This window comes from Oncorhynchus mykiss, chromosome 16 (genome assembly GCF_057628025.1).
Source record: "Oncorhynchus mykiss isolate SJ-2025 chromosome 16, ASM5762802v1, whole genome shotgun sequence".
NCBI lineage: Eukaryota > Metazoa > Chordata > Actinopteri > Salmoniformes > Salmonidae > Oncorhynchus > Oncorhynchus mykiss.
Genome location: NC_143037.1, coordinates 57,141,499 through 57,154,101, shown reverse-complemented (window position 1 = coordinate 57,154,101; position 12,603 = coordinate 57,141,499). Strand labels below are relative to the sequence as shown.

Genomic DNA, 12,603 nt, shown 5'->3' with positions numbered 1-12,603 from the left:
AGATATGAGCTGGCGAAGGGTAGCCTACCATGAGTTTTATGGTGCTTTCAGACGACTGAGAACTCAGAAAAATAAGAGGTCAAATCATGATGTCAGTGATATTCAGGTCGGAAATTCTGAGGTCTAGAAAGAGACCCGAGTTACCGAGTTGGAATTCCAAGTTGGATGGCCGTTCAAATCGATTTTTCCCAGTCGGAGCTCGTTTCTTTCCGAGTTCCCAGTTGTCTTGAACGCACTGAAGTCGGAGATTTCAGAGTTCCCAATTGTTTTGAATGCGGCATACATTTTCAGAGGGAGACGGTCACATGACAGCTCGATCAGCTGTTCGATTTCACTTACCAGTATGTCAACTGCGCCAGGATCCCAGTTAAATAGATTGGGAAGTCCGTCCCAAAGTGCATTGGAGGGGAGCAGTCATCCCTCGCAGTCGTGTAAAGTACTTAAGTAAAAATACTTGAAAGTACTACTTAAGTAGTTTTTTGGGGTATCTGTATTTTACTATCTATATTTTTGGCATCTTTTACTTCTACTTCACTACATTCCTAAAGAAAATGATGTACTTTCTCAGCGTCTCAGCTCAGCTCTTTTGCCGGTCAGTTGCTCTTGGTGTATCATACAATGTGTCCATTTGGCAGAGGGAGACATATTCATAACAAGAGTGCAGAGGTCTGCCCTCCGTTCCGACCTTTTCCCATGATCTAGGGGCGCTCTCTAGTTTAATTTTATTGTTTAAATCTCGAGACAACTCTGATATAAAGTGTTTTTTCTCAAAGTTGCTGGGATGTCACGTGTCCTACTTATATCAGTACACACATAACAACCTAAGTATTATGAAACTTCTGTTAGATCAAATAAACCACACGTAGCAAATAAGCCATTCCATTTTTTGTTGACCAAATTCGACACTCATTGATTTCTAAACAAAAACTCCCTGCTTGGTGCGCGAACGAAATAGCGCCACCTACTGGAGAACACAGATATTTGGCCTAGTTATTCCTCTCGCATCGTCTCTTCCTCTCTGCTGAATTGGCTCATGGGGCTGAAATAGACAGCTCAGTGGTACTGAAATGGCTCATGTGGCTGAAATGGACAGCTATGTGGTGCTGAAATGTGTCAAGCCCTGTACAAGCTACCTGACAGCCTGCAACATTTTTGTAAATAATGCACTTTAGCCTGCTTTCTATGCGTGGACCCTCTCATTATAGCACTTTGGTCCATCCGCATGCTTGGTTTGAAGCTGCTGTGACCGTTGGAGTCTTTTACCTGGGTAGGGTAGACCTCTCAGTGAGTGAAGAGGGCAAACTGTTGTGAGAGCTGCAAGGAGACATTTAACATCATTAGACCAGATGAGATTGCATTAAGTGCATAGGCAGGCATGCAGGGAAGCAAGCAGGCATTCACCCATGCAGTCCCGCACGCACACCCATACACACTAAGGCTTCCATATGTCCTCTGTATGTAATGATCACTGGGTGAAGTCTGGCTCGTAGGGCTCTAAGTAGATGTGCATTTGGAGACAGTAACTCCAGAGAAAAGGCGTGGGGGTGGATGAGAGCCATTTCGTGACATTCACATGTAGCTGAAAGCAAATGTCTCATATCGACTCGGGCTGTCGCAAAATATGCCTGTCTGTCTTTACTACAAATACTTGTGTCCAAACTGACATGACACAACTGAATCAACTGATTGGCTGGAACTACTGTGGATCTCTTTGATCCATTCCTCATTTACGCTGTTCCCAGATCAGTTCTGTTTTTCAGTGTCTTGTTTCAGTCTTATCTGGAAGTGGGGGAAATGTGTTGATGTAGTTCTGTGATTCCTTTCCTGATTACTTTTTGTAGGCTCTTGTTGGTGCCTTTGTGTTTCCTATGGCTATGTCATATCCTTTGGAAATTAATTGTGAATTTATAAGTAATGACTGTTTTTTAACTCTCTCTTCCAGCAGTTTTTAGGTGGTAGAGTAAAATGCAAAGATTTAGTGATACTGACCCCGAAATGAATAGGTAATACACGGCTACATAAAAAGTCCCTCACAGGGACGAGCTGCCTGATAAAGTTACCTGTCTGGTTCACTGTCTGTATAAGAGCTGTTAACCTGGTATGTGAGGCTCCATGCTTTGCTCCAAGTCTCTCTGCCAAATGTTCCCTGCTAATGTCAACTCGTTTAATGTCCCATGTTCTCTCTACACAGCCAGGATGGTTGTAGGAATCCTGCTGAACAGGAACACTTTCAGAGGCTATGTAAGGCTCCTGTAGATGTAGGTATATAGGACTATAGATATAGACTAGATATAGACTAAACTATGTCTCCTGAATAGATAGAACTTCATAGTCATACTACCGTATAGATCTAGTATAGTTACCCATAACATCTATGGAACTTATTTGTCATGTTGGCATCTTTAGCTTTGTACTCTAGGTCCCGTCTAAACAGAAGGGATGTTCTATTTGAAGTTAATTTGATTCCTGTTTTTTTTCCCCCATTTTCAGGGTTCCTATGGGGAGTCCTAAACCTGGGATGCAGCTTGGCTATGGAGGGATGGCTGGAGGAATGGGTGGAGGAGGAGGTCAGAGACTGGCCAACCAAGAGAGCCACAGGCCGTTGCAGCAATCTAGCTCAGGCCCCGACCATGGCTCTGGCCCAGGCCCAGGTCAGGGCCATGGGCCAGGGATGGGTGCTGGGATGGGTTCTGGGATGGGTGGCGGTCATGGTCAGCATGTCCAGAGCCCCGGTCAGCCCGGTCAGCACGCCTCCAGACGGAACCTCCAGGTGGACTTCAGCAGCTCGGGAGGCCGGACGGGTCGCTCCTCCTCAGCGTCTCCGGACCGGGGGATCACCCCCACCTCGCCCTACTCGGTGCCTCAGATCGCCCCCATGCCCGTCAGCAAGCTGTGCCCCCTCTGCTCCACCACAGAGCTGACCAATCCGCCGGCCCTGCCAAACTACAACACCTGCACACAGTGCCGCTCCACCGTCTGCAACCAGTGTGGCTTCAACCCCAACCCCCACCTCACAGAAGTAAGTAAAAACCACTGCCTGTTAACATGCTGACTCTATTACAGCTATATCTAGGATCAGTTATCTATACCTTAATACTTAGGGAATTAAACCAGTTTACTAAACAGATAAGCTCTTAAGGGGCATCATGTTAAGTCACAAAATTAGGCACATCCTCATATATTTAGACTCCTATTTCTCTCAGGCAGGCATGCACAGTCATTTTGACTTCTCCAATCTCTAAGTCCCAGACGTAGAAAAGGCCCTTCCTTAATGAGTATGAAGGTCCTGTCCTCCGTCAGTGACCTCTGACCTCTCTCTCAGAGGGAGCCCAGCAGAGCCTGCTGTCAGTAGCGTCTCCGTCGGGCTCGCTCTCTGGCTTTTCAGCCTCTGTTTTGACAGCAGCCATTGACAGGAGAGTAACGGAGGGGCTGTCTCTCTGTCCTTCCACTGAACATGTGGGCGGCACCAGGCAGGTGGGTTTCAGAGAGAGGAAGTGAGGGAGGAGGCACCGTGGGGTATTGTTTGCCCCGAGGATGCGGGTGAAGTGGTATTCTCTCCGGAGTGGTGAGAGCCTCCGAGGCACGGTGCCAATGCCACTGTAGTGTTGAGATGAGTTCTGGTCCCAACTGCCATCATGTTTTATTGTGAGGGACATTTATATGCATTATATTCTGAGAGCAGAACCAGGAGAAAGAGAATGTGGGGAAATTATGGAGAGAGAGTGGGAAGTGGAGTGTTAGAGAAACTGGGCCAAGAGCGAGAGATGGGAGGGAGAGAGAAATAGAGAGAGGGGAGGGAAGTAGAGAGAGAAGGGGGGAGAGCAAAGATGGCTAAGCGTATACAATTTGAAGAGCGTGTCTGTTCATGTATAAACTGATGATGGAATATGTATGTGCATGTTTACACTGTTAGTGATATGTACTATACAATATGCAGGCCAAATTTTGTGATAAAGTGTGTGTTTGTGTATTTGTGTATTTGTGATAAAGTGTGTGTTTGTGTTTGTGTATTTGTGATAAAGTGTGAGTGTGTGGGCTTGGTAAATGGCAGTAATTCCTCTCGAAGTGATGGCAAAATGTCCATTAGTCTACTGAGGCAGGGTGAAGGGTGTAGGGTGGAGGGTGTAGGAAGAGTACGGGGAAGAGTACTGGGAAGAGTACGGGGAAGAGTACTGGGAAGAGTACTGGGAAGAGTACGGGGAAGAGTACTGGGAAGAGTACGGGGAAGAGTATGGGGAAGAGTACAGGGAAGAGTACTGGGAAGAGTACTGGGAAGAGTACGGGGAAGAGTACTGGGAAGAGTACGGGGAAGAGTACGGGGAAGAGTACGGGGAAGAGTACAGGGAAGAGTACTGGGAAGAGTACCGGAAGAGTACGGGGAAGAGTACTGGGAAGAGTATGGGGAAGAGTACTGGGAAGAGTACTGGAAGAGTACGGAGAAGAGTACGGGGAAGAGTACTAGGAAGAGTACTGGAAGAGTACGGGGAAGAGTACTGGGAAGAGTACTGGGAAGAGTACTGGGAAGAGTACGGGGACGAGTACGGGAAGAGTACTGGGAAGAGTACTGGGAAGAGTACGGGGAAGAGTACTGGGAAGAGTACTGGGAAGAGTACGGGGAAGAGTACTGGGAAGAGTACGGGGAAGAGTACGGGGAAGAGTACTGGGAAGAGTACGGGGAAGAGTACTGGGAAGAGTACGGGGAAGAGTACGGGGAAGAGTACTGGGAAGAGTACTGGGAAGAGTACTGGGAAGAGTACTGGGAAGAGTACTGGGAAGAGTACGGGGAAGAGTACTGGGAAGAGTACGGGGAAGAGTACGGGGAAGAGTACGGGGAAGAGTACAGGGAAGAGTACTGGGAAGAGTACTGGGAAGAGTACTGGGAAGAGTACGGGGAAGAGTACTGGGAAGAGTACTGGGAAGAGTACGGGGAAGAGTACTGGGAAGAGTACGGGGAAGAGTACTGGGAAGAGTATGGGGAAGAGTACTGGGAAGAGTACTGGAAGAGTACGGAGAAGAGTACGGGGAAGAGTACTGGGAAGAGTACTGGGAAGAGTACTGGGAAGAGTACGGGGACGAGTACGGGAAGAGTACTGGGAAGAGTACGGGGAAAAGTACTGGAAGTGTACGAGGAAGAGTACTGGGAAGAGTACGGGGAAGAGTACTGGAAGAGTACGGGGAAGAGTACTGGGAAGAGTACGGGGAAGAGTACTGGGAAGAGTACTGGGAAGAGTACTGGGAAGAGTACTGGGAAGAGTACGGGGAAGAGTACGGGGAAGAGTACGGGGAAGAGTACAGGGAAGAGTACTGGGAAGAGTACTGGAAGAGTACGGGGAAGAGTACTGGGAAGAGTATGGGGAAGAGTACTGGGAAGAGTACTGGAAGAGTACGGAGAAGAGTATGGGGAAGAGTACTGGGAAGAGTACTGGGAAGAGTACTGGGAAGAGTACGGGGACGAGTACGGGAAGAGTACTGGGAAGAGTACGGGGAAAAGTACTGGAAGTGTACGAGGAAGAGTACGGGGAAGAGTACGGGGAAGAGTACTGGAAGAGTACGGGGAAGAGTACTGGGAAGAGTACTGGGAAGAGTACGGGGAAAAGTACTGGAAGTGTACGAGGAAGAGTACGGGGAAGAGTACTGGGAAGAGTACGGGGAAGAGTACTGGGAAGAGTACGGGGAAGAGTACGGGGAAGAGTACTGGAAGAGTACGGGGAAGAGTACGGGGAAGAGTACTGGGAAGAGTACTGGAAGAGTACGGGGAAGAGTACTGGGAAGAGTATGGGGAAGAGTACTGGAAGAGTACGGGGAAGAGTACGGGGAAGAGTACTGGGAAGAGTACTGGGAAGAGTACTGGGAAGAGTACTGGGAAGAGTACGGGGAAGAGTACGGGGAAGAGTACTGGAAGTGTATGAGGAAGAGTACTGGGAAGAGTACGGGGAAGGGTACTGGAAGTGTATGAGGAAGAGTACTGGGAAGAGTACGGGGAAGAGTACGGGGAAGAGTACGGGGAAGAGTACTGGAAGTGTATGAGGAAGAGTACTGGGAAGAGTACGGGGAGGAGTACTGGGAAGAGTACGGGGAAGAGTACTGGAAGAGTACGGGGAAGAGTACGGGGAAGAGTACTGGGAAGAGTACTGGAAGAGTACGGGGAAGAGTACTGGGAAGAGTATGGGGAAGAGTACTGGAAGAGTACGGGGAAGAGTACGGGGAAGAGTACTGGGAAGTGTACTGGGAAGAGTACTGGGAAGAGTACTGGGAAGAGTACGGGGAAGAGTACGGGGAAGAGTACTGGAAGTGTATGAGGAAGAGTACTGGGAAGAGTACGGGGAAGGGTACTGGAAGTGTATGAGGAAGAGTACTGGGAAGAGTACGGGGAAGAGTACGGGGAAGAGTACGGGGAAGAGTACTGGAAGTGTATGAGGAAGAGTACTGGGAAGAGTACGGGGAAGGGTACGGGGAGGAGTACTGGGAAGAGTACGGGGAAGAGTACTGGGAAAAGTACGGGGAAGAGTACTGGGAAGTGGAAAAAACTAGATGTAGAGTCTTTGAGCAAATAGAAGTCAATCCCTATAACCTTTAATCAACCCCTCTGCCAGTGTTCACCCTGTATGCATATAGGAGACACAGCTAACATGCAGTTCTAACAGCTATTAATACTGTAAGTCAGTGGGGGTTAGAGAATTTGGCCTGCAGTACAGATAGAGGGGAGAAATACGAGGCTGGTTGCCTCCCAAATTACACTCTTAAATAGTAGTCTCCCCTGTAACTACTCCCCAGGTCATTGCTGTAAATGAGAATGTGTTCTCAGGCAGCTTACCTGATTAAATAAGGGTAAAATAAAAAATGGAAATACCAGAACCCACACACTCTATAAGTGCACTTTATAGGCAACAGGGTGCCATTTGGAAAACAACCAGTCTTCTTGAACCAGTCAAATTGCAGGAAATGAAAGACTTTTACCAGAGCTTCCCCCTCACCAATCATGTGAGTATGAACACTTCCACACTGTGTCTGTGTGTGTAAACATCACCATACACCACCATATTGTGGAAGCAGTGAACTGTTGTAATCTTGCTCTCCGCCTCTCACCTCTCAAATGTTCACCCATTACCTTCTCTTCTCTCTGGGTCTGTTCACTTCAAGACATTTGGTGCGTCCGTAAATTCACTCTGGAGTGCCAGAGAGAGCTCAGAGTGCGCTCTGGGCGTTCATAAATTCAGAGAGTTTCACTATCAAGCGTTCAGAGTGCACACTTTTTTTTACTGACACCGGTCATATTGAGCGTTTGTGAATTCATCCGTTATTCTGCTCTCTGGGATACTCAGACGAGAGTGCTCTGAAATCAGAGTAGACAGACAGAGCAAATTTACGAATGCACCCATTGTAAGCAACATCCGGCAAATTATAAATGGACATAAACTACTGGTCAAAAGTTTTAGAACACCTACTCATTCAAGGCTTTTTCTTTACTTTTACTGTTTTCTACATAATAGTGAAGACATCAAAACTACAAAATAACACATGGAATCGTGTAGTAACCAAAAAAGTGTATTTTATATTTGAGATTCTTCAAAATAGCCACCCTTTGCCTTGATGACAGATTTGCACACTCTTGGTATTCTCTCAACTATTCTCTCAGCTTCTTGAGGTAGTCACCTGGAATGCATTTCAATTAACAGGTGTGCCTTGTTAAAAGTTAATTTGTGGAATTTCTTTCCTTCTTAATGCATTTGAGACAATCAGTTGTGTTGTGACAAGGTAGGGGGGGTGGGTATACAGATGATAGCCCTATTTGGTAAAAGACCAAGTCCATATTATGGCAAGATCAGCTGAAATAAGCAAAGAGAAACAACAGTCCATCATTACTTTAATACATGAAGGACAGTCAAAACAGAATATTTCAAGAACTTTTAACGTTTCTTCAAGTGCAATCGCAAACCATCAAGCGCTATGAAGAAACTGGCTCGCATGAGGACCACCACAGGAATGGAAGACCTAGAGTGACCCCTCTGCTGCAGAGGATAAGTTCATTAGAGTTACCAGCCTCAGAAATTGCAGCCCAAATAAATGCTTCACAGAGTTCAAGTAACAGACATCTTAACATCAACTGTTCAGAGGAGACTGTGTGAATCAGGCCTTCATGGTCGAATTGCTGCAAAGAAACGACTACTAAAGGACACCAATAAGAAGAAGAGACATGCTTGGGCCAAGAAACACAAGCACATGGACATTAGACCAGTGGAAATGTGTCCTTTGGTCTAGAGTCCAAATTTCAGATTTTTGGTTCCAACCGATGTGTCTTTGTGAGAAGGGGTGTGAGCGAACGGATGATCTCCGCATGTGTATTTCCCACATGAAGCATAGAGGAGGAGGTGTGATGATTTATTTAGAATTCAAGGCACACTTAACCAGTATGGCTACCACAGTATTCTGCAGCGATACGCCATCCCATCTGTTTTGGGATTAGTGGGACAACCATTTGTTTTTCAACAGGACACTGAGCCAACACACCTCCAGGCTCTGTAAGGACACAAAAAGGCACATGATGGAGTGTTGCATCATATGACCTGGCCTCCACAATACCCCGACCTCAACCAAATTGAGATGGTTTTGGAGATGGTTTTGGAGTTAGACCTTAGAGTGAAGGAAAAGCAGCCAACAAGTGCTCAGCATATGTGGGTACTCCTTCAAGACTGTTGGAAAAGCATTCCAGGTGAAGCTGGTTGAGAGAATGCCAATAGTTTGCAAAGCTGTCATCAAGTCAAAGGATGGCTACTTTGACGAATCTCAAATATATTTTGATTTGTTTAATACTTTTTTGGTTGCTACATGATTCCTTATGTGTTATTTAATAGTTTATTTCTACAATGTAGAAAAAAGTAAATGTAAAGAAAAACCCTTGAATGAGTAGGTTTTCTTAAACTTTTGAACAGTACTGTACGTAATCTCCATATCCACATTGGGTACTGTTACTTTCAATAATAATGCGTAATAATTTGATTATTTTACAATTATTGCTATTCTAATGGCACACACAACTCTGTACACCTGTGTGAATGTGCGTGTGTGTGTGCCAGCCTGCAGGCCCTATCACCAGGCACCAGTGTGGGGGTGGCTGATAGGCTGCAGTAGACCCCAGGCTGAACAGACCCAAACCCTACAGCAGGGATGGGCAACTTTGATGGGGGTCGGAGCTACCAAAAATCTGAACTCATCATAGGAGCCGCAGTCGCTCGTAGGTCTGCGTACCCACATCCATACCCACAAATGCAGTCAGAGCACTAGCCTTTTGGGGGCCCTAAATGAAATTTGGCTGCAATTCTACATATTTTGCCAAGGGGAGGAGAGAAATGTTTACAGTTTTTAATATGATATCTGAGTGAGAGTGACTAGCATCATTCATGTCTGTGTAGTTTTGGTAAGTTAAAAAGCCACTACTCTATCTCTGTGCTCCCCTTGTGTGGCCCTTGTGTAATTCATGTCATTCATGCAGTCTTTGTAATGAAATGTGGCTTTTAGTTAATTAAAGGAATCACTGGGGCTTTTCTGTGACTAGGGAACACATATTTCCATCTTCCTTCCTCTCCTCCACCAGATGTATCCATGTAACCACTGGCTTGTTCAGATCAAATCAATCTCATATACACTCAACCTGATCGGGTTCTTATTTTAATTGGATCCACGAACATTTGTACGACGTAACATGCTGTTGACATAGCTTATAGAGTTTATGAGGCCAAAGATGCTTATTAGGCAGAGATTATGCTAGAGCCACTACACAGTGTTTGACTGTAATGTACAGTAACACATTGTAACGGTTTTGAGGTTATTGTTTGCAGGGGTGCCAGGTAGGTTGTGTCTAGCAGAGGAAATATTGCTTTCTACTCATTGATTGTGAGGGAATTAGTCCCGTCTGGTCCGTAAAAGTCAGTATGGACATACACTTTTCGTAAACCCTTGAAACATTGAAAATAACTTCAAAACTGTTATTGTTACGGTGCGTGAATGAGGACCCAAAAGCGAATTAACGTAAACAGAACTTCTTTAATAACAAAACATAGGTAGGCTCAGATGGACCGGCAGATTCCGACAGGACAGGACAAGGTTGCAGCAAACATGACGATAGTCTGGTTCAGGCATGAAAAACACAAACAAGAATCCGACAAAGACAGGAACAAAAACAGAGAGAGATATAGAGGACTAATCAGAGGGAAAAAGGGAACAGGTGGGAAAAGGGGTGACGAGGTAGTTAGGAGGAGACAAGGAACAGCTGGGGGAAAGAGGGGGAGAAAAGGTAACCTAATAACGACCAGCAGAGGGAGACAGGGTGAAGGGAAAGGACAGAAACAAGACACAACATGACAATACATGACAGTACCCCCCCACTCACCGAGCGCCTCCTGGCGCACTCGAGGAGGAAACCTGGCGGCAACGGAGGAAATCATCGATCAGCGCACGGTCCAGCACGTCCCGAGAGGGAACCCAACTCCTCTCCTCAGGACCGTACCCCTCCCAATCTACTAGGTACTGATGACCACGGCCCCGAGGACGCATGTCCAAAATCCTACGGACCCTGTAGATGGGTGCGCCCTCGACAAGGATGGGGGGGGGGGGAAGACGAGCGGGGGCGCGAAGAACGGGCTTGACACAGGAGACATGGAAGACCGGGTGGACGCGACGAAGATATCGCGGAAGAAGAAGTCGCACTGTGACAGGATTAATGATCCGAGAAATACGGAACGGACCAATGAACCGCGGGGTCAACTTGCGAGAAGCGGTCTTAAGGGGAAGGTTCTGAGTGGAGAGCCAAACTCTCTGACCGCGACAATATCTAGGACTCTTAGTTCTACGCTTATTAGCAGCTCTCACAGTCTGCGCCCTATAACGGCAAAGTGCAGACCTGACCCTCTTCCAGGTGCGCTCGCAACGTTGGACAAAAGCCTGAGCGGAGGGGACGCTGGACTCGGCGAACTGAGATGAGAACAGCGGAGGCTGGTACCCGAGGCTACTCTGAAAAGGAGATAGCCCGGTCGCAGACGAAGGAAGCGAGTTGTGTATTCTGCCCAGTGTATTCTGCCCAGGGGAGCTGTTCTGACCAAGACGCAGGGTTGCGAAAAGAAAGACTGCGTAAGATGCGACCAATAGTCTGATTGGCCCGTTCTGCTTGACCGTTAGACTGGGGGTGAAAGCCGGAAGAGAGACTGACGGAAGCCCCAATCAAACGGCAAAACTCCCTCCAAAATTGAGACGTGAATTGCGGACCTCTGTCCGAAACGACGTCTGACGGAAGGCCATGAATTCTGAAAACATTCTCGATGATGATTTGTGCCGTCTCTTTAGCAGAAGGAAGCTTAGCAAGGGGAATAAAATGAGCCGCCTTAGAGAACCTGTCGACAACCGTAAGAATAACAGTCTTCCCCGCTGACGAAGGCAGTCCGGTGACAAAATCTAAGGCGATGTGAGACCACGGTCGAGAGGGAATGGGAAGCGGCCTGAGACGGCCGGCAGGAGGGGAGTTACCGGACTTAGTCTGCGCGCAGACCGAACAAGCAGCCACGAAGCGACGCGTGTCATGCTCCCGGGTGGGCCACCAAAAACGCTGGCGAATGGAAGCAAGCGTACCCCGAACGCCAGGATGGCCGGCTAACTTGGCAGAGTGAGCCCACTGAAGAACGGCCAGACGAGTAGGAACGGGAACGAAAAGAAGGTTCCTAGGACAAGCGCGCGGCGACGGAGTTTGAGTGAGTGCTTGCTTTACCTGCCTCTCAATTCCCCAGACAGTCAACCCGACAACACGCCCCTCAGGGAGAATCCCCTCGGGGTCAGTGGAGGCTACTGAAGAACTGAAGAGACGAGATAAAGCATCAGGCTTGGTGTTCTTAGAGCCCGGACGATAAGAAATCACGAACTCGAAACGAGCGAAAAACAGCGCCCAGCGCGCCTGACGCGCATTAAGTCGTTTGGCAGAACGGATGTACTCACGGTTCCTATGGTCAGTCCAAACGACAAAAGGAACGGTCGCCCCCTCCAACCACTGTCGCCATTCGCCTAGGGCTAAGCGGATGGCGAGCAGTTCGCGGTTTCCCACATCATAGTTACGTTCCGACGGCGACAGGCGATGAGAAAAATACGCGCAAGGGTGGACCTTGTCGTCAGAGAGGGAGCGCTGAGAAAGAATGGCTCCCACGCCCACCTCTGACGCGTCAACCTCGACAACGAACTGTCTAGTGACGTCAGGTGTAACAAGGATAGGTGCGGATGTAAAACGATTCTTGAGGAGATCAAAAGCTCCCTGGGCGGAAACGGACCACTTAAAGCACGTCTTGACAGAAGTAAGGGCTGTGAGAGGAGCTGCCACCTGACCGAAATTACGGATGAAACGACGATAGAAGTTCGCGAAGCCGAGAAAGCGCTGCAGCTCGACGCGTGACTTAGGGACGGGCCAATCAATGACAGCTTGGACCTTAGCGGGATCCATCTTAATGCCTTCAGCGGAAATAACAGAACCGAGAAATGTGACGGAGGAGGCATGAAAAGAGCACTTCTCAGCCTTCACAAAAAGACAATTCTCTAAAAGGCGCTGGAGGACACGTCGAACGTGCTGAA

The 12,603-nt window shown here is 47.8% G+C and overlaps 1 protein-coding gene across 2 annotated transcripts in view; it reads left to right on the top strand.

The window, feature by feature from the left end:
• The window catches only part of LOC110492306 (protein bassoon), a 183,739-nt gene that overhangs the window by 30,021 nt on the left and 141,115 nt on the right, over nt 1-12,603 (top strand). For both annotated transcript variants that reach the window (XM_090203467.1, XM_021566517.3), the window contains exon 2: nt 2,491-3,019. In XM_090203467.1, the coding sequence (XP_090059593.1) occupies nt 2,491-3,019 (529 nt within the window). The remainder of the gene's footprint in view (nt 1-2,490; nt 3,020-12,603) is intronic.